The 20,119-nt window shown below is 46.5% G+C and overlaps 1 protein-coding gene across 3 annotated transcripts in view; it reads right to left on the bottom strand.

Annotated features, from left to right (window-relative positions):
• The window catches only part of sash1a (SAM and SH3 domain containing 1a), a 233,169-nt gene that overhangs the window by 146,032 nt on the left and 67,018 nt on the right, over positions 1 to 20,119 (bottom strand). Inside the window, exon 1 of one of the 3 annotated variants that reach the window (XM_072504828.1) lies at positions 7,113 to 7,440. The exons of the other annotated variants lie outside the window; for them this stretch is intronic. Coding sequence (XP_072360929.1) covers positions 7,113 to 7,115 — 3 coding nt within the window. The 5' untranslated portion in view covers positions 7,116 to 7,440. Of the gene's footprint in view, positions 1 to 7,112; positions 7,441 to 20,119 lie in introns of those variants that run through there. 3 annotated transcript variants of the gene reach the window in all.

Raw genomic sequence — 20,119 nt, 5'->3', positions numbered from 1 at the left:
ATTGTACTTGCTGGAGTTTGGAAGAATGAGGGGTGATCTCATAGAAACCTATTCAATTCTAACAGATGACTTCCGGTGGTGTGATATAAAGGCAGGTGTGCACGAGATGGCTCCCACTGGAAAGCGGATTTTTTTAAAAATCCTCCTTTCTGGTGCCACAAACTGTTTACTTTTCTAAAACCTCATAATTTGATGAAATAGAGCTTCTACCTTACAGAGATGAGATGCCGAGGAGAGACAAGACTAATAAAGATTCAGGCCGAAATCTGTCGATGAATTCGGAAACCTCGCTGGATTCTTCTGGAAGCAAGGTGGTAGGGATGGGTTCTCCTTTTCCTTTCCAACCACTTCACTAATGGCCAAAGATTGCGTTAGCATTGTGATGAGCGAACTAGAGAAACACGGTTAAAGTAGATCTTAAAAGAGCGATTGAAGAGGTCTTGGCCCCTATTCGTTTGGCCTTAGAAAGCACGAATAAGACCGTCGAGGCTTACGGAGCCACAATAAAAGGCATCAAAGCCACATGAACAGACCACAGTGATTGGATCACCTCTTGGCCAATCTTACTTCAGTGGTCAAATGTAATAAGTCTTTGAAGGCCAAACTGAGTGACCTGAAAAATAGATCCAGGACCCAGAACATTCGTATTGTGAGATTGCCAGAAGGGATGGAGAGTCGCACCCCCACTGAATATTTTTGAGGCATGTTTTGCAAGACGGTGGGTGAGGATGTGTTCACACCCCCCCCCCCCCCCCAAGAATTAGACCGGGCCTATCGCTCTCTGCGACCGAAGCCTCGATCTGGAGGATTAGGGTTAGGAGATCAGCCTTGTGTGGTTATCATACAATTTCATGGATTAAAGGAAAAGGAAGAGGACCTTCATTGGACTAGAGAGAATCAAGATATCAAATGGGAGGGCACTCTATCAAACTGTACCAATATCGGAGTGTTGACCTGGGAAAACGAAGCTGCCTTCAACAGAGTGAAAGCTATCTTTTGTGGAAATGGAGTCAGATTCGGAATGGTTTGCCCAGCTCGCCTTCGGGTGATTATTGGGGAAAAAGACCGCTTTTTTGATATGCTGGAAGATTAGACTCCTTTGTTTGAAAACTCAAATTGGGCGCTGTGTAAATCTATTTTATAGCCCGTGAACAGGCACTTCATAATTTATGTTTTTCTCATGTTCAGGGTTTGGGTGTGCTCACAACATCTTCAGTTAAATTTGAGGGTTTTTTGTTATTCTGTCTTTTTTTTTGTTTTCAGTTTATTGTTCTCTTCCTCTTTTTAATCATTGTTGGCCATAATAAATCACTAATGTGGAGTTATAAACTAGATAAGGTTTTACTTTCCAGTTGGGAGTCTTCCTGCTAACAAAAGGGTTAGTTAACAGAAGTGGAGATAGAGGTTTTCTGCAGCTCTTTGCATTAATCTGTGCGAATGAGCTTAGAGCGTATAGTTAGTTGTGTTTTTTTAAAGTGTAGGTTTTGGGATAGGGTATTCTTTTTACTGTTTCAATATGGTGTTGTTCAGGAGGGGTGGGGGGGTTAAGAGTTAGTTTGATGATGGTGTCTGTGGGTTACGGTTTGTTGTGTTAGTTGACTTGGTTCGGTGGCCATCTTGGATGAATTTCTTTACTTTACCTTTTCAGTGTCCCTTGTTTGGTATTTCTCTTTGGGAATGACCAACTCTGGAGTAAGGAGTGGTGGGAGACCTCAAATTTGTTTGGTTACCTGGAATGCTAAGGGTCTGAATGGCCCAGTGAAACGGTTGAGGGCATTCGCCTACATTAAGAGCCTAAACTCCAGTGTTGGCTTCTTGCAGGAAACCCACTTGCGTATCAAGGACCAGACCAAGTTATGCAAGGGTTGAGCCAGGCAGGTTTTTCACTCCAGTTTTAATGGCAGAGCCAGGGGCACGACAATTTTAATTAATAAGAGAGATCAATTCTCCCCCTCCTCAGATTATAGCCGACCCCAATGGTCATTGTATTATTGTTTCTGGCTCCCTGGTGAAATCTCCGGTACTCAGGGTTAACGTTTATGCCCCTAACAGGGATGACACAAATTTTATCAATTCTCTTTTAAACTCTCTCCCCAACCTTGAATTGTACAAGCTGATTTTAGAAGGCGACCAGAATTGTATTTTGGATCCTAAATTGGATTGTTCCAAACCTAACCTCTTGCCCCCATCTGGGGTGGCCAGGGCTTTGTCCTCTTTTATGCCACAGATCTGGGGGTGTTTTTTCCCCCCACATGCATATTCCCACTTTGACTTTATTTTTGATAGGGCTCACCTCCCTTCGGTTGTGGCTGAGTACTCAGCAATTGTTATCTCCGACCACACCCTACATTTTGTTGATCTACTGTTATGAGTCCGGCCCTGCCAACACCCACCTTGGAGACTAGGCACTACTCTGCTAGCAGACAAGTTTTGTGAGCATTTGTCTACCTCCATAGAAGATTATATTTAACGAAACAAGTCAGACTCAATCTCTCTCTCTACACGTGGGGAGGCTATTAAGGCCGCCATTGAGGGGGAAGGGGGTAGAAATTGTTTTTTATGGGCCGTATATGCTGAAGACGGCGAAGTTGGATCAGCAGAGGCTGATGGACCACCAATACTGGCTTGATCCTACTCCGGAGCTACTGGCAAACAGTAAAAACTTACAGACCCAGTTCAAGCTGGCATCCACAGGCAAGGCTGTGCATCAGCCACAATGCTCCAGTTTTATGAGCATGAGGAAAAGGCCAACCATCTTCTAGCTCATCAACTCAAAATGGTGAGCAGCCTCATGTGAGATCCCTAGGATACGCAGTAAGGGAAGTAATCTTGTTTCCACCTCTCTCCAGGTAAACGCAGCTTTTAGGTCTTATTACTGCGACTTGAATACGTCAGAGCCCTCTGCAGATAAATCGATCATGGCTGACTTTTTGGATGGTCTGCACATCCCAACCGTTGAAGTCAGCAAGAAGTTGTGAATTGGATTCCTTATCCTCGGATGAGACTTTAAAATGTATTGGCTGATATAACCTGGCAAGTCCCCGGGCCCAGATGAATTCCCGGTCGAGATTTCTGAGAACAGCTCGTTCCCTTAATATTAGATATGTTTAATGACTCATTAACTCCGACCCTCACTCAAGCCTTTATTTCTTTGCTCCTTAAAGGGGGACAGGGACCCAACTGAGTGGGTCATACCGATCCATCTCACTTTTAAACAGACGTTAAGCTGCTTGCTAAGGTTCTGGTGCTCTGGCTAGAGCTTTGCCTCCCAGGTATAATTTCGGAGGATCAAACAGGCTTTGTGAAGGGGCGACCAATATACGTCCCCTTTATTCTTTCCCCAGCACCCGAGCATAGGTTATAGTATATTTGGATGCTGAAAAAGCATTTCATAGGGTAGAATGCAAATATTTATTCGAGATTCTCGGGAAATTTGGATTCAGCCATAAATTTCCTTTTTGGGTTTGTCTGTTGTAAATTGTCCTTATCGCCAGTGTTCACACGAACACTCCACACTCGGGGAACCCTTTGGTAGGGGCACTAGACAGGGTTGCCCACTTTCTCCACATTTGTTTGCCTTGGCAATAGAGCCTCTCTCTATAGCGTTGAGGGTCTCTGATCAATGGAGGGTTATTTGTCAGGACGGGGCAGAGCATCGGTTATCGCTTTAGGCGGGTAACCTACGTCTGTACATTCTGGACCCAACTCTCTCCCTAGACAGCATAATGAAGACGCTTAATACATTTGGCTCCTTCTCTGGTTATAAATTGAATTTAGGCAAGAGTGAGTGCTTTCCAATTAACCCCCCCTCCTCCCCTCCCCCCCACAGTACAAGAGTTCAGTTTCCGTCTTTCCAATACCAGTTACATTATTTGGGGGTCTGGGTGGCCTACAATTGGGCCTCACTTCACAAATTAAACTACTCAAGCCTGATTAATCATGTCAGAGCAGATCTACAGCGGTGGAACAACCTCCCTCTGTCTCTGGCGGGTAGAATCCAAACAATTAAAACGAATGTACTTCCGAGGTTATTCTTGGCAGGCGGCACGATAGCACAGTGGTTAGCACTGTTGCTTCATAGCACCAGGGTCCCAAGTTCAATTCCCGGCTTGGGTCACTATCTGTGTGGAATCTGCACGTTCTCCCCGTGTCTGCGTGGGTTTCCTCCGGGTGCTCCGGTTTCCTCCCACAATTTCCAAAACAGGTGCTTGTTAGGTGAATTGGACATTCTGAATTCTCCCTCTGTGTACCCGAACAGGCGCTGGAGTGTGGCGACTAGGGGCTTTTCACAGTAACTTCATTGCAGTTCAATGTAAGCCTACTTGTGCCAATGAAGATTATTATTATTTGTTTTCTTTCAATGTATCCCCAATTTATTTGCCCAAATCCTTTTTTATTAAAGTTAACAAATTGGTTTCTGCTTTCATTTGGGCGGGTAAGAGTCCCAGAATCCAGTGTTATGTTCTAAAGAGACAAGCGGGGCGGGGGGGTTTGACTCTCCCAAAATTTTTGTTTTACTATTGGGCTGCCAACATCCAAAAGGTTTTGTTGTGTATTAGTGACCCCGATTCTATCTGGGGCAGAATGGAGGCTCGCGCGTGCACGATCTCTACTCTTCATGCCATAAATATTGCACCATTGATTGTCCTTCTCTCCTGATAGAATTTCCTCAAATTCGGTGGTGGTCCCCTCCCTCAGGATTTGGTTTCCCCCCGTCTTCTTTAGCTTCTATTTGTAACAATCACCTCTTCTTACCTTCTGGTTTGGACACTTCATTTAAATCTTGGAAGGCAAAGGAACTTGAGTACCTTAGGGATCAATTTATAGAGGGGAGATTTGCCAGTTTTAGGAAGCTGGCTGACAAAATCTCAGTTGCCCAATTCTAGCCTCTTTCGTTATTTTCAGACTCGTGACTTTTCCTGCAAGGTTTTTCCTTTCTTTCCTTTTGTCCTGCTCGCCTGAAGAAGGTTTTATCCCTGGTTCAACCTGGCAAGGGAACGATCTCAGACCTAGATGGCTATATTCTTTCATCAGATCCTACCCCATTGGATGGGGTGAGGGCGAGATGGGAGAGGGAGAAGGGTCCTGTGCTTTCAGATAAGGCATGGAGGGAGGCCCTCTACAGGGTCAACTCCATGTCCTCTTGTGTCTGGTTGAGTTGAATCCAGTTCAAAGTGTTACACAGGACGCACCTGACCAAGATAAGGATGAAAGACCCCCCCCCCCCCTAGTGTGGAGGAAAAGTGTGATCATTGTTCGCTTGCCCCAGCTAACGGCACATACACTACATAGAACATACAGTGCAGAAGGAGGCCGTTCGACCCATCGAGTCTGCACCGACCCACTTAAGCCCTCACTTCCACCCTATCCCCGTAACCCAATGACCCCTCCTAATCTTTTTTTGAACACTAAGGGCAATTTAGCATGGCCAATCCACCTTACCTGCACATCTTTGGACTGTGGGAGGAAACCGGAGCACCCGGAGTAAACCCACGCAGACACGTTTAGGTCCTGCCTCAAACTTTCCAGCTTGGTTTCCTTTTTCAACACTATAACAGATTATTTGGGTGGTTCTAGAGCCATGTCCATTGGTAGCCATGTTTGGGGTCTCAGAGTCACCAGCATCTCACTCTGGAGTAGGGTAGGGTTGGATGTTGTCACCTTTGCTTCACTGGTAGCCCGGAGGCGAATATTGCTTCACTGGAGGTCTCCCATCCCAGCACTTCTGCCTGGCTGGGCAATTTAATGACATTCCTGCACTTAGAAAAAATTTAATATACCATCAGGGGGTTAGTGGGGAAGTTCTACCTTATTTCCTTTTTTAAGGATCTAGCCACCGTCAACTGTTACGGGGTTTATAGTGTAGTGTTTAGGTTTTAGTTTGTGGTTTTTTTTTACCGGGGATTTGTTTGTAACCATTTGTACACCTACATCTTGGCTGATAAATATACTTAAAACAAAAGGATGTTCCCGATGGTGGGGAAGCCCAAGGGTCACAGTCTTGAGGATATGAGGCAGACCATTTAGGACTGATACAAGGAGAAATTTCTTCACCCAGAGTGGTCAGCCTGTGGAATTCGCTACCAGAGAAAGCAGATATCATCTGGACTCAAAACGTTAGCTCTTTCCTCTCCCTACAGATGCTGCCAGACCTGCTGAGATTTTCCAGCATTTTCTCTTTGACCACAGAAATTAGTTGAGGTCAAAACATTGTATGTTCTCAAGGAGTTAGATTTAGTTCTTGGGGTGAAAAGGATCAAAGGATACAGGAGGAAGGCGGGAACAGGCTATTGAGTTGGATGATCAGCTATAAACTCAATGAATGGTGGAGCAGGTTCAAAGGGCCAAATGGCTTCTCCCTGCCCCTATTTCCTATGTTTCTATCCAGCAATTTTTGTTTCTATTTCAGATTTCCAGCATCTGCTGTATTTTGCTTTCATCTTTTATCAATCTCACCGGTGTTATTTTGAGTGTAAAGTACCCCTGTATGCAATCTATAATATAGGAAATCTACAACATAATATTGAAATAAAATAAACTTAGGCAGTAGTCATTTTTTTAAAAAAACTTTTCTTCTGTGGCTGGATTTAAAGGAACAAATATCAAATAATTTCAGGTAGAAAGTGCCATGCTTCTGCAGTTCAAATAAAATAATTTAGTGTCTTTTTTAACTCAACACATTTGAAAAATCAAAAAGCAACTTTTGAAAAATATCCACCCACAGAATGACGCTCCTCCAATCTCAAACTGAATAAACAGGTAGAACAAGTTCAAGTATGAACTGCCAGGTTTTGGATTATCTGACCTAATATCTCCTTCAGTGGCTCAGTGTCACATTTTGATTCCCCCCCCCTCCCCTGATGCGTGCTGGAACACTTTGTTACATTACACGCACAACATAAATACAAATAATTATCGTTGTTGGGAAGGCAGCTGAAATGAGCACCCATGTTTATGAAAAAAAAGTCCAAATCACGCTTCACATGAGAAAAATGAGGCAGAAACGAGAACATAGAAGGAAAAACACTGGGGTTGCAGGACCAAAGTGTTGCTTGGGAGACATGCAATCGGTCATATCTGTTGGCTTATCAGTCACTCGGGAGTACACTTACCATTTGACATCAGGAATTGTGGTGTTCCAGCAGCATGTAGCGCGTGCACCTGCAGTCAGTCCCCTTCAAACCAAAGTTAGAAGTCCATCACCAGTGAAACCACACTGAGCACGGAGAAGGAACTAATTCCCAACAGAAGAAACAACTCCAGGTGATCCACAATCCAGGATAACAGCAGCTTTCCCCCAAAATCTGTAACCTTTTCCCCTTCCCCCACAGACTGTCGTTTGCCTCTTGTTGCAGGCAGGCGTTTGGATAACTCGCCTTCCTTTCCTTTCCAGAACACCCTTCCTTTTCGGGTGACGATGTCATTTCCACCCTCGCTCCTCTCAACACCAAGAATTGGCTGTCGCTACCAGCAACCTGCGGCTGAACATTGGCACGTGACAGCCACAGGGTCACCTCCCAACCCTGCAGCAGAGTAAGAGGCTCCACACCTACTGAACAATAAACACTCTGGACAAGCGGGCGCGCCAAACCTGACGCACTCTCACCACACAATAATGATACGACCTGACTTTAAAGGTACAGGGCAGCAGAATGGTACTCCATGCAAGGTACACACCTTGCTCATTCTAAGACTATTATAATTCTCTCCTATATATATTTAATTTACAGCATAGAAACGAGGCATCCAGCACAAGTGTGTGTATGTGTGCTCCAATCTGAACTCTGTCCCCTCCCCCATATCTCATCCTGCCAACAACTATAATAACCACCTGTAATTATATAGCACAACAGTAAAACATTCCAAGGAGCTTCACAGAAGCCTCATCAGAGAAGTTGGACACTGATAAGGGGATAGTTGGGCAGAGTGACCAGAAAGAACACTGGGATAAGACAGCAGAGGAGCTAGGAAGTGGATTAATAAAACCATAAATTCTCAATTACCCACTCACTCATATCTATCCAACTCACCTTTACATCATTTCATACCCTTTGCACCACAGCCTGTTCCATAATTTTACCAGCTGCTGTGGCATCAGCTGTCATTCAGTGGTAGTAGCACTTTTACCTCATTAGTTAGTTCAAGTCCTGCACCAGACATTTGGACATATAGGGCGGGATTCTCCCATCCCTGGGCATGGAAGGATCAGGCGGTGGCCTGTGGGGGGGCTCCGATGCGGCCTGGCCCGCGATCGGGGCCCACTGATCGTGGGCCGGCCTCTCTGGCTAGGGGACTCATTTCCTACGTGCCGGCCCCTGTAGTCCAGCGCCATTTTGCGTCGGGGTCGGCGCGTTGAAGGAAGCCAATGCGCATGCACGCGTTGGCGCCGGCACCACTACACATGCGTGGAATCCCGCGGCGCCCAGTTCGCACCGGGTTCGGCAGCTGGAGTGGCGTGAACCGCTCCAGTGCTGTGCTGGCCCTCTGTAGGGGCCAGAATTAGTCCTGCGACAGCGTTTACGACGGCGTGGACACTCTGCCGCAGGATGAGAGAACCCCGCCCATCGGGCACAACTCTCCAAAAAAAAATTCACCCATCATCCCCTCAACCTCCCGGAGGCCCCTAGTTACCCACCTTGCACACCTCCACCCTTTTCACAGGAGGGATGTGATGGCATTGGAAAGGGGGTAGAGGAGATTTACCAGGATGTTGCCTGGGCTGGAGAGTGTTAATTATGAAGAGAGAGTGGATAGAGACCCTCATAACATGCAAGAAGTATTTAGATGTGCACTTGCGATCCTAGGGCATACAAGAGCTGGTAAATGGGATTACAATGGTTAGGTGGTTGTTTTTGACCTGTGCAGATGCGATGGGCCGAAGGGCCTTTTCACCACTGTTTGACTCCATGACTCAAGGAAGGATATACTGACCATAGAGAGCATGAAACAAAGATTCTCCAGACTGACTCCTGGGATAATGGGTCTGTGACGAAGTGGAGGAGATTGAGGAGACGGGGTTTGTACTCTCAGGAGTTCAGAAGAATGAGAGGTGATCAAATTGAAGGACACGTAATTCTTACGGGGCTCGCCAGGGTCGATGCAGGGAGGATGTTTCCCCTGGTTGGAGGGTCTACAATCTAGGCAACTCCGTCTGCAAATAACAGGCAGGCCATTTCAGATTGAGATGAGGAGGAATTTCTTCACTCAGAGGATGGTGAATCTTTGGAATTCTCTACCTAAGGGACTTTGGAGGCTGAGTCATTGAATATGATCACGATAGATTTCTAGATATTAAAGATTATCAAGGGATATGGGAAAATTGCAGGAAAATGGGGTGCTGTTTTTAAAAAATATATATTTTTATTAGAGTATTTGCAAGTTTTTATAATAATAGCAATAACAATGACATAAACATGGTATAATAAACATTTCCACCCCCATCCTAATCTTCACACACCCCAACCATAAAACAACAATCCGCCCCTCTCCACCCCTGCCCCCCACCCCTTTGGAATACTGCATCTGCTGACATTTTAATTTTCCCCGAGAAAGTCGACGAATGGCTGCCACCTCCGGGTGAACCCTACCATTGACCCTCTTCAGGTGAACTTTATTTTCTCGAGACTGAGAAACCCAACCATGTCACCCACCCAGGTCTCTACACTCGGGGGCTTCGGGTCCCTCCACATTAATAAGATCCGTCTCCGGGCTACCAGGTAGGCAAAGGCCAAGATGTCAGCCTCTTTCGTCCCCTGAACTCAGAGTTCCTCTGACACTCCAAAGATCGCCACCTCCGGACTCGGCACAACCCGTGTTTTGAGTACCATGGACATTTCCTTAGCAAAACACTGCCAAATCCCTCTAAGCTCCAGGCATGCCCAAAACATGTGGACATGATTTGCTGGGCTTCCCGCGCACCTTGCACACCTGTCCTCGACCCCGAAAAACATGCTCATCCGAGGCACTGGTATGTGTGCCCGGTGGACTACCTTAAATTGTATTAGTCTAAGCCTGGCACATGATGAGGATGTATTAACCCTGCTTAGGGCATCTGCCCACAGACCCGCCTCTATCTCTCCTCCTAGCTCGTCCTCCCACTTGCCCTTAAGCTCCTCCACCGGAGTTTCCTCCGCCTCCGAAAGCTGCTGGTAAATATCCGATACCTTCCCCTCTCCCACCCAGGTACTGGAGACTACTCTATCCTGTATCCCCCGTGGCGGTAGCAGCGAAAAGGCCGGAACCTGCTTTCTCAGGAAGTCTCGCACCTGCAAATACCTAAACCCGTCCCCTGCTGGCAATTCAAATTTATCCTCCAAGGCTTTCAAGCTGGGGAAGCTCCCATCTATAAATAGATCCCCTATCCTTTTAATTCCTGCCCTTTGCCATCTCCGGAACCCACCATCCAGCCTACTCGGTACAAACCGATGATTATTATAAATCGGGGTCCAAACCGATGCTCCCTCCGCTCTCATATCTCCTCCACTGCCCCCAGATTCTCAAAGCCGCCACCACCATCTGATTGTGGAGTATCGGGCAGGCGAGAACGGAAGAGGTGCCGTTATCAGTGCTCCCAGACTGGTGTCTTTACATGGCACCGCCTCCACCCGGTTTCATACCGACCCCTGCCCCACTATCCACTTCCTAATCATGGCTATATTAGCCGCCCAGTGGTAGTTGCAGAAGTTCGGCAGCACCAACCCACCCTCCCCCCGACTGCGCTCCAGCAACATTTTCCTCACTCGCGGTGTCTTACCCGCCTACACAAAGCCCGGAATAACCATATTCTTCCGTTGAAAAAGGCCCTTGAGATGAAGATGGGGAGGCACTGAAGACAAACAGAAATCTGGGGAGGACCGTCATTTTCACAGTCTGTACCCTCCCCGCCAGTGACAGCGGGAGCATGTCGCATCTCTTAAAGTCCCCTTTCATTTGTTCTACCAGCCGGGATAGGTTTAACTTGTGCAGTGCCTCCCATTCCCGAGCCACCTGGATTCCCAGATACTGAAAGCTCTTTCCTACCATTCTAAGCGGCAGCTCTCCCAGTCTCTTCTCCTGTCCTCTTGCCTGGATCGCGAACATCTTGCTTTTCCCCATGTTCAATTTATACCCTGAAAAATTGACAAATTCACCCAGGATTCACATAACTTCGTCCATCCCCTCCAACTGGTCTGAGATATACAAGAACAAGTCATCTGCGTAAAGCGAGACCCGGTGCTCCACCAACCCCCCCACCCCACCCCCGAACCAGCCCTTTCCAGTTCCAAGAGGCTCTTAACGCCATGGCCAATGGCTCTAAGGCCAGAGCAAACAGTAACAGGGAGAGGGGGCACCCTTGCCTCATCCCTCGGTGTAATTTAAAATACCCCGACCTCTGCCGGTTCGTACGCACACTCGCTACTGGTGCCTGATAGAGCAACCGCACCCAGTCAATGAAGCCCTCACCAAACCCAAACCGTCCCAGCGTCTCCCACAGGTAATTCCACGCCACACGATCAAAAGCCTTCTCCGCATCCATCGCTACCACCGCCTCCACCTCCTCTCCTTCTGAGGGCATCATAATGACATTTAAAAACCTTCAAAACATTGGCCTTGCATTGCCTGCCCTTTACAAATCCCATCTGGTCTTCCCCTATCACCCCCGGGACACAGTCCTCTATCCTTGTGGCCAGTATCTTAGCCAACAGTTTGGCGTCCACATTGAGTAGAAAAATTGGCCTGGATGACCGGCATTGCTCCGGATCCTTCTCCCGTTTCAGGATCAATGAAATCGAGGCCTGCGACCTTGTTGGGGTGAGGACTCCCTTCTCTCTTGCTTCATTAAATGTCCTCACCAGCAGTGGGCTCAATATCTCTGAAAACTTCTTATAGAATTCCACCGGGTAGCCATCAGGCCCCGGGTCCTTGCCTGACTGCATGCCCTCCAGCCCCTCGATTATTTCCTCAATCTCAATTGGGGCTCCCAGCCCTTCCACCAGATCCTCATCTACCCTCGGAAACCTCAACTGATCCAAAAACTGCCTCATCCCCTCCACCCCAGCTGGGGGTTCCGACTCATATAATTTACTGTAAAAGTCCTTAAACACTTCATTCACCCCCACTTGGTCCAGGACAGTATTCCCACTTCCACTCTTTACTCTCCCTAGCTCCCTGGCCGCCTCCCTTTTTCTAAGCTGGTGCGCTAACATTCTGCTAGCCTTTTCCCCGCACTCACTAATCGCCCCCCTTTCCTTCCTCAACTATTCCACCGCTTTCCCTGTAGTCAACAGCCCAAACTCCATCTGTAACCTGCGCCGCTCCCTCAGTAGCCCTGCGTCCGGGGCCTCCGAGTATCTCCTGTCCACCTGGAGTATCTCCTCAACTAACCTGTCACTCTCAGCCTGTTCCGTCTTTTCTCTGTGGGCCCGTATCGAGATTAATTCCCCTCTGACCACTGCCTTCAGAGCTTCCCAAACCGTCGCTGCGGAGACCTCCCCCGTATCATTTGTTTCCAGGTAGTTCTGGATGGACTTGTTCACCCGCCCACAGATCGCTTTGTCCGCTAGCTACCCCACATCCAGTCTCCACAGTGGGCATTGCCCTCTCTCCACACTAACCCGTAGATTCACCCAATGTGGGGCATGATCCGACACTGTGATTGCCGAGTACTCAGTATCCACCACTCCCGGTATTAGTGCCCTGCTCAGAACAAAAAAGTTAATGCAAGGGTATACCTTGTGGACATGATCACCCCATCTGTTCCATAAACCCCTTCAATTCCTTTGCCGCAGCCGGCCTCCTCCCTGTCCTGGATTTTGACTGGTCCAATTCCGGATCAATGACTGTGTTAAAATCTCCTCCCATAATCAGGTTATGTGACTCTTAGTCTAGGATCTTACCTAACACCCGCCTCATAAATTCCACATCATCCCAATTCGGAGCATATATGTTCACGAGTACCACCCGCACCCTCTCCAGCTTCCCAATCACCATTATGTACCTAACCCCCTTGTCTGACACGATTCTCCCTGCCTCGAATGCCACTCGATTATTGATCAAGATCGCTACTGCCCTGGTCTTTGAATCCAGCCCTGAGTGGAATACGTGGCCAACCCACCCCTTTCTCAATCTTGTCTGGTCTATAACCTTTAGGTGTGTCTCTTGTAGCATTGCCACGTCCACCTTCAGCCCCCTCAAATGTGCAAACACACGAGCCCTCTTGACCGGCCCATTCAATCCTCTGACGTTCCATGTAATCAGCCTGGTCGGGGGGCTTCCCGCCCCACCCCCCTGCCGACTAGCCATCACCCTTTTTAGGCCAGCCTCCAGCTCGCGGCCTCGGCCTTCTCGAGCCCCCCCTCGGGCATTCGCCGTTCCCGACCTCCCATTTGTCCCCTAGTAACAGTTCTTCCCCTGTCAGCAAAGCAGCTCTGCCCCCCTAGCAACAGCACTAGAAACCCAACCCCCCAAGTCAAGCTCCAGCTTAACACCTGCTCGCCCCCCCCACTGTGCTTCCGTGAGTCAGCTGACCCATGCTGACTTGATAGCGCCCGCACATGGCACCAAGCAGTCTGACTCCCCATTGTTCTCTCCCCTCTCCCCCCACTTGGACAAACATATTCAAAGCATCACATTCCCCAATAAACAAACATCAGAAAAAAGTGAAGAAACAGCCACTTTAGAAAAAAAAACAGCCCCAAAGACCACCACCCCTCTAACCAACTCCCTGCAAGACAAAGTTAACTTTAGCCATCAAAACTGCCCCTTATTACACATAACACTACTTATACTTATACAGCCCAGCACAACAAATCATCACCACAGTACTTTCCAAGGCTTCAGTGTTTTTTAGTTCACCTCCAGTCTTTTTTCTTTAATAAAAGTCCATACTTCGTCTGGTGTTTCAAAGTAGAAGTCCCGTTCCTCATGTGTGACCCACAGACGGGCTGGGTACAACATCCCGAACTTCACCCCCTTCTTAAAAAGGCCATTTTTGCCCGATTAAATCCAGCTGGCCTCTTGGCCAAATCCGTGCCCAGGTCCTGATAAATGCGCAGCTCACAATTCTCCCATTTGCTGCTCCGTTCCTTCTTGGCCCACCGCAGAACATGTTCCTTGTCCAGGAATCGGTGAAAGCGTACCACCATCGCCCTCGGCGGCTCGTTCGCTCGGGGCTTCTTCGCGAGGGCTCGGTGTGCTTTATCCACTTCCAGGGGCCGAGGGAATGCCTCAGCCCCTATCAACTTCTCCAACATGTCCGTCACATAAGCCCTCACATCCGATCCCTCACTGCCTTCAGAGAGGCCAACAATTCTAAGATTCTGCCTCCTGGACCTGTTCTCCAGGTCCTCCAGCTTCTCCTGCATTCTTTTCTGGCGGTCGTTCATCATCTCCATCTTGGTCTCCAGCACAGTTATGTATTCCTCGTGCTCAGACACCTTTTTCTCCATCTCCTGGATCGCTCTTCCGTGGGTCTCTTGATTCTGCACCACTTGATCAATCAAAACCGTAATCGGGTCCAGCGTGTCCTTCTTCAGCTTGTGCTGTCCACTGTGGCGTCTCCCCCGCGGCCCTTGCTCTCCGCCATGCTTTCCTGCGTTGCCAGCTCTGCTCGCATCTTCCTTATAGGACTTTCATTTCTCCCACGGCCATTTCTGGTCCAATTCTCCATACACTGGAGGGGGATTTCTCCTCACTGTCTCACTCTTCACCGATTTATCCCATAAAATCTGGGGAAAAACGGGAGAAAAGGTCCAAAAGTCCATTACAGGCAGGAGCTATCATATGTGCGACCTACTCCTCCATGGCCGCCACCGGAAGTCCTCGTTGGGGTGCTGTTGCTCAACTGTGATCTAGTTAAATGGTGGAGCAGGCTTGAGGGGCCGAGTGGCCTATTCCAGTTTTTATTTCTTATTTTTCCAAGTTCCATAACACATTTCAGTAAAAAAGCGATCAATTGAAATATAAAATTGTTTAGGTGCTGGAGAAAAAATGCAAAAATAAAACAAAAGACATTCAGTTTCAAACAACTGTAAATATCTCATCAAGCAACATAAAGGCTTTGATTGTTTTGTAAAAAATGTTGGTGACATTTTAAAACATGAAATAAACTATTGCAATTACAAAGGAACAAGTATTGTACTTTGGGGATGTGTCTTATGGTAAGTGAAAAGGGTCATGTGATCTGTTCTGCTGTCTGGACAGTAAGTATGGGTGGATTGATTATTAGAGATCAAAGGGAGACTGAGATTGTTTAACTGAGAATAAGGTGTGTGACAGTCACGCTAGAAGACTACAGTCTGAGTATACGATGATCCTGAGTCTCCCAGAGTCCCAGAAAGGTGCCAAATATATCGCATTGTAAACAGTTGCGCTGTAAAGAATCCATTAACTTCTAAGAAGAAAGGGAGTTGGGATCAAAGGTAACTAATTAGCATTTCTACTTAGGTACAAAGTTAACGGGTTTCCCATTGCCATGGGGAAGAGGACAGCGGGAGCTATTTTTCAAATTAGGTAACAGGCTTCCCTATATACTCATGAATATCAGAGACAGACAGCAGTTTTCAATGCCGCCTTGTGGTCTGCAGCCATCTGAGAGCTAGAGAGTAAGAGACAGAAACAGCCAGGCCTGCATCTTAAGCAGAGAATATGTGAGTCAATCATGCATCACGCAGAACATAGGTGGGAGCTTGCTCTCTGAGTAAAGACTGATTTCGAGAGGTTTTAGAGGAGGTTGGAAGTTTAAAAAATGTGTTTTTTCCAATTAAGGGGCAATTTAGCATGGCCAGTCTACCTACCTTTCACATCTTTTGGGTTGTGAGGGTGAGACCCACGCAGACACGGGGAGAATGTGCAAACGCCACATGGACAGTGACCTGGGGCTGGGATCAAACCCGGGTCCTCAGCACCCCGAGGCAGCAGTGCTAACCACTGCGCCACCATGCTGCCCTGAGGCGGTTGGACGCTTTACCTAACTTGGAGATGGAGGGAGGGATCTACAGTGGAGTACTTACAGAGAAAGGCAGTTCTGGGACTAGAAGTTTCCCAGCTGGGAAAGTAAAAAGGAAACAAGCCATCAGAAGCAGGGAATAACTTTAGACTGGTTCCTGGAGGTTGAAGTGTTCATTTAAGGGACAGTGTAGAGTATATAACTCCAGCGGCAGATTTTCCAGTCATAATACCAAGTTATATGGGGAATCTCTTTTCTGCAGTTAAGTTGCCTATGACAAGAAAATAGTGTTCAGTAAATAATGCTTTTTAGTTATTTGTTACAGTATAAAGCCTTTTCATCTTGATGTCTGAATCTTGAAATGTCATTCTTTCAAGCTGTTGACTGGAAGTTCAAATTTATTTTCAAAATTGATTGTTCTCTCAGGATATCATAGCAAAACATTGAATTGTTTCAAACATGAATATTTTAAAAATGCAACAGACAGCTTCCAGTCTGACAGCTTTTACCCTTGACAACAAAGGTGACACCTCGTTTGCCCATGTGGCATTTAAGCTCACTGACAGTTGTCCCATCTCAGCATTGTCCGCTAATTACCATCAGGCTGGAGGCGCCTGGCCACGGTGGTGCAGTACCAACCTGATGAGCTGTATGCTGGTGCAATCACCTCTTCAGAAACATCACATTACTGATCTACAGTCCCGTGTTTCTGTATTCAATAGTTGTTTGATCATACAGAACTTGAGTATGGCTGAGAAAAAGACACTTTGTCAAAACTCTTCGTCTTCCACTCCTCAGGACAATCGCATGAATACCAACGTCAGGGAACAACAACTTTTTACTGTACAAGGAGAGAGTGCTGAATGGCTGGCAAATGGATTCTAATTGGTGGGGGTGCTGCACTCTTCACTTCCAGTTGTTGTTTCTCCTGACATTGCAATTGTTCTGATGAGTGCAAGATGAAAAGCTTTGGCAAAACGTCTTTTCTCAGCAATACTCAAGTTTCCGTATTCACTGGTTTCCTTCCTAATTGGACAATAAACCACACCATATTGTTAACATGTCAAAATATCTCAGGAAATATTGTAACATTTCCAAATTACCTAGGATATTTCCTCATAACCTCTCAGGAGATACTGTTACATTTTCACTTTTCATACCAGGAAACATTCCAGGACTTGTAGAGCATCCGGAAATTAGAAACACATAGAAAATAGATGCAGGAAGAGGCCATTTGGCCCTTTGAGCCTGCGCCGCCATTCATTATGATCATGGCTGATCATCAAGTTCAATACCCTGATCCAGCCTTGATCCTTTCAGCCCCAAGAGATATGTCTAATTCCTTCTTGAAATTACACAACATTTTTGTTTCAACTACTTTTTGTGGTAGTGAATTCCACAGATTCACCACTCTTTGGGTGAAGAAATTTCTCCTCACTTCAGTCCTAAAAGGTTTACCCTTATCCTCAAACTATGATCCCTAGTTCTGGATTTCCCCACAATTCTTTCTGAATCTACCCGGTCTAATCCTGTTAGAATTTCATAAGTTTCTATGAGATCTTCTCTCACTCCTCTAAACACCAATGAATATAATCGTAACCGATTTAGTCATATGACATCCCAGGAATCAGCCTGGTAAACCTTTGTTGCACTCCCTCCATAGCAAGAACATCCTTCCTCAGATAAGGACACCAAAACTGCACACAGTACTTCAGGCATGGCCTCACCACTGCCCTATACAATTGCAACAAAATATCCCTATTCCTATACTCTAATCCTCTCGCTATGAAGGCCAACATCCATTTACCTTCTTTGTTGCCTGCTATACCTGCACGCTAACTTTCAACGATTGATGCACGAGGACACCAAGGTCTCGCCGAATATTCACCTCTCTCAATTTACACCCATTCAAATAATAATCTGTCTTCCCATTTTTGCTACCAAAGTGGATAACCTCACATTTATCCACATTATACTGCATCTGCCATGCATATGCCCACTCACTCAGCCTGTCCAAAACACACTGAAACATCTGCATCCTCTTCACAGTTCGCCCTCCCACCCAACTTTGTACCATCTGCAAATTTGGAGATAATACATTTAGTTCACTCGTCAAAATCATTCATATATAATGTGAAGAGTTGGGGTCCGAGGACAGATCCTTGCAATATCCCACTAGTCACTGCCTGACAATTGGATCTACTAACCAGCTTTCTATCCAGATCAAGATCCATTCACACGGATGATCCCAGGAATGGTAGGCCTAACATACGATGAACGTCTGAGGGTCCTGGGATTATATTCATTGGAGTTTAGGAGGTTGAGGGGAGATCTAATAGAAACTTACAAGATAATGAATGGCTTAGATAGGGTGGACGTAGAGAAGTTGTTTCCATTAGCAGGGGAGACTAGGACCCGGGGGCACAGCCTTAGAATAAAAGGGAGTCACTTTAGAACAGAGATGAGGTGAAATTTCTTCAGCCAGAGAGTGGTGGGTCTGTGGAATTCATTGCCACAGAGGGCGGTGGAGGACGGGACGTTGAGTGTCTTTAAGACAGAAGTTGATAAATTCTTGATTTCTCGAGGAATTAAGGGCTATGGAGAGAGAGCGGGTAAATGGAGTTGAAATCAGCCATGATTGAATGGTGGAGTGGACTCGATGGGCCGAATGGCCTTACTTCCGCTCCTATGTCTTATGGTCTTGTGGTCTTAAGACACTATCTCTAATCTGGTGCGCTTTAATTTTACATATTTATCTGCTATGTGAGACCTTATCGAAAGCCTTCTGAAAGTCTAAATAAACCACATCCACTGGGTCTCCCTGGTCAACGCTACTAGCTACATCTTCAAAGAATTCCAGTAGATTTGTCAAGCATGATTTCCCTTTCATAAATCCATGCTAACTTTGTCTGATTATTGCTATCCAAATGCTGTGCAATGAAACCCTTGATAATGGACTCTAGCAACTTCCCTACCAATGTTAGGCTCACTGGTCTATAGTTCTGTTTCTCTCCTTTTAAAACAATATTTTTATTGAAATTATTTTATAAAACTGAACCAAAATAATAATAAAAAATGTATCAACGCCCAAAAAGACATACTCCGATCAACAATTGTAACAACCCAAGAAAACCCAAAACATCCCCCCCCCACACGACAGCTAACAGTGACCAGATCCTTAAAGTACAAAATGAATGGCCACCATCTACAATACAACCCATCAATCGACTCCCTCGCAGTGAACTTGCCCTTCTCGAGGTACAAAAACTCCATCAAATCACCTAACCACGATGTGGCACTGGGTGGTGTTGCCTGCCTCCAACTCAGCAGAATCCGCCGCCGAGTCAGCAACAAGGCGAAAGCCAAAATATCCACCCCCCCCACACCTATTCTCCGTTCCTGCTGGTCTGACACCCCAGATATCGCTACTAATGGATAGGGCTTTGTAACAATATGTATATTGTAAAGAAGAGAAGGGTTACCAATTTGATGTTAATACTTCTCGCCACCAGATGGAGATAAGGAGCAGTCATATAAATATCATGTGACTCCTGCGATTCTGGGAGAAGGTGTTTAGGCATGAGAGAGATCTGTAGTTAGAGATATCGTATAGTTTAATTTAATAACTTTTTACCTTGGAGCCTGTTCAAATCTTATGTAACTGTTGTAAATAAATCAGTTTTGTTCATTTACTTAGCTTGTTCAGCACTACGTACGCAAGACATCCTGATTAACAAAACAGAGAACATCACAGGCTCCAAAACCCATTCAGGATTGCCGACATGTGCTTTAAAAAACACCCATAAACCCACCAAATAAGGCTGGCCCAGAACATGTGCGTTTGGTTCACAGGCCCTCTCAAGCACCGTTCACACCTATCCTCGACTTCCTCAAAAAATCAACTAATTCTAGCTTTGGTGAATTGCACCCTGAACACCACATTGAGCTTAACCTCGTGCAGGATAGCATAGCGTTCATCCTGTGGAGGAACTCACTCCACACCTTCTCCTCCAAAATGGATCCCAGCTCCTCCTTCCAGCTGGCCTTCACCCCCTCAACCGAAACCTGCTCTTCCCCTATGATCCATCCGTATATCCTAGACATGCTGCCCTCCTTCTCCCCCACACTGGAGAGTATCCTTTCCAGCAAATTGGGTGGTGGTACCTCTGGAAACGTTGAAAAAGCCCGCTGAAC

This window comes from Scyliorhinus torazame, chromosome 1 (genome assembly GCF_047496885.1).
Source record: "Scyliorhinus torazame isolate Kashiwa2021f chromosome 1, sScyTor2.1, whole genome shotgun sequence".
Taxonomy (NCBI): domain Eukaryota; kingdom Metazoa; phylum Chordata; class Chondrichthyes; order Carcharhiniformes; family Scyliorhinidae; genus Scyliorhinus; species Scyliorhinus torazame.
The sequence above is the reverse complement of the archived record's forward strand: the minus strand, read 5'-3'. Positions and strand labels throughout refer to the sequence as shown.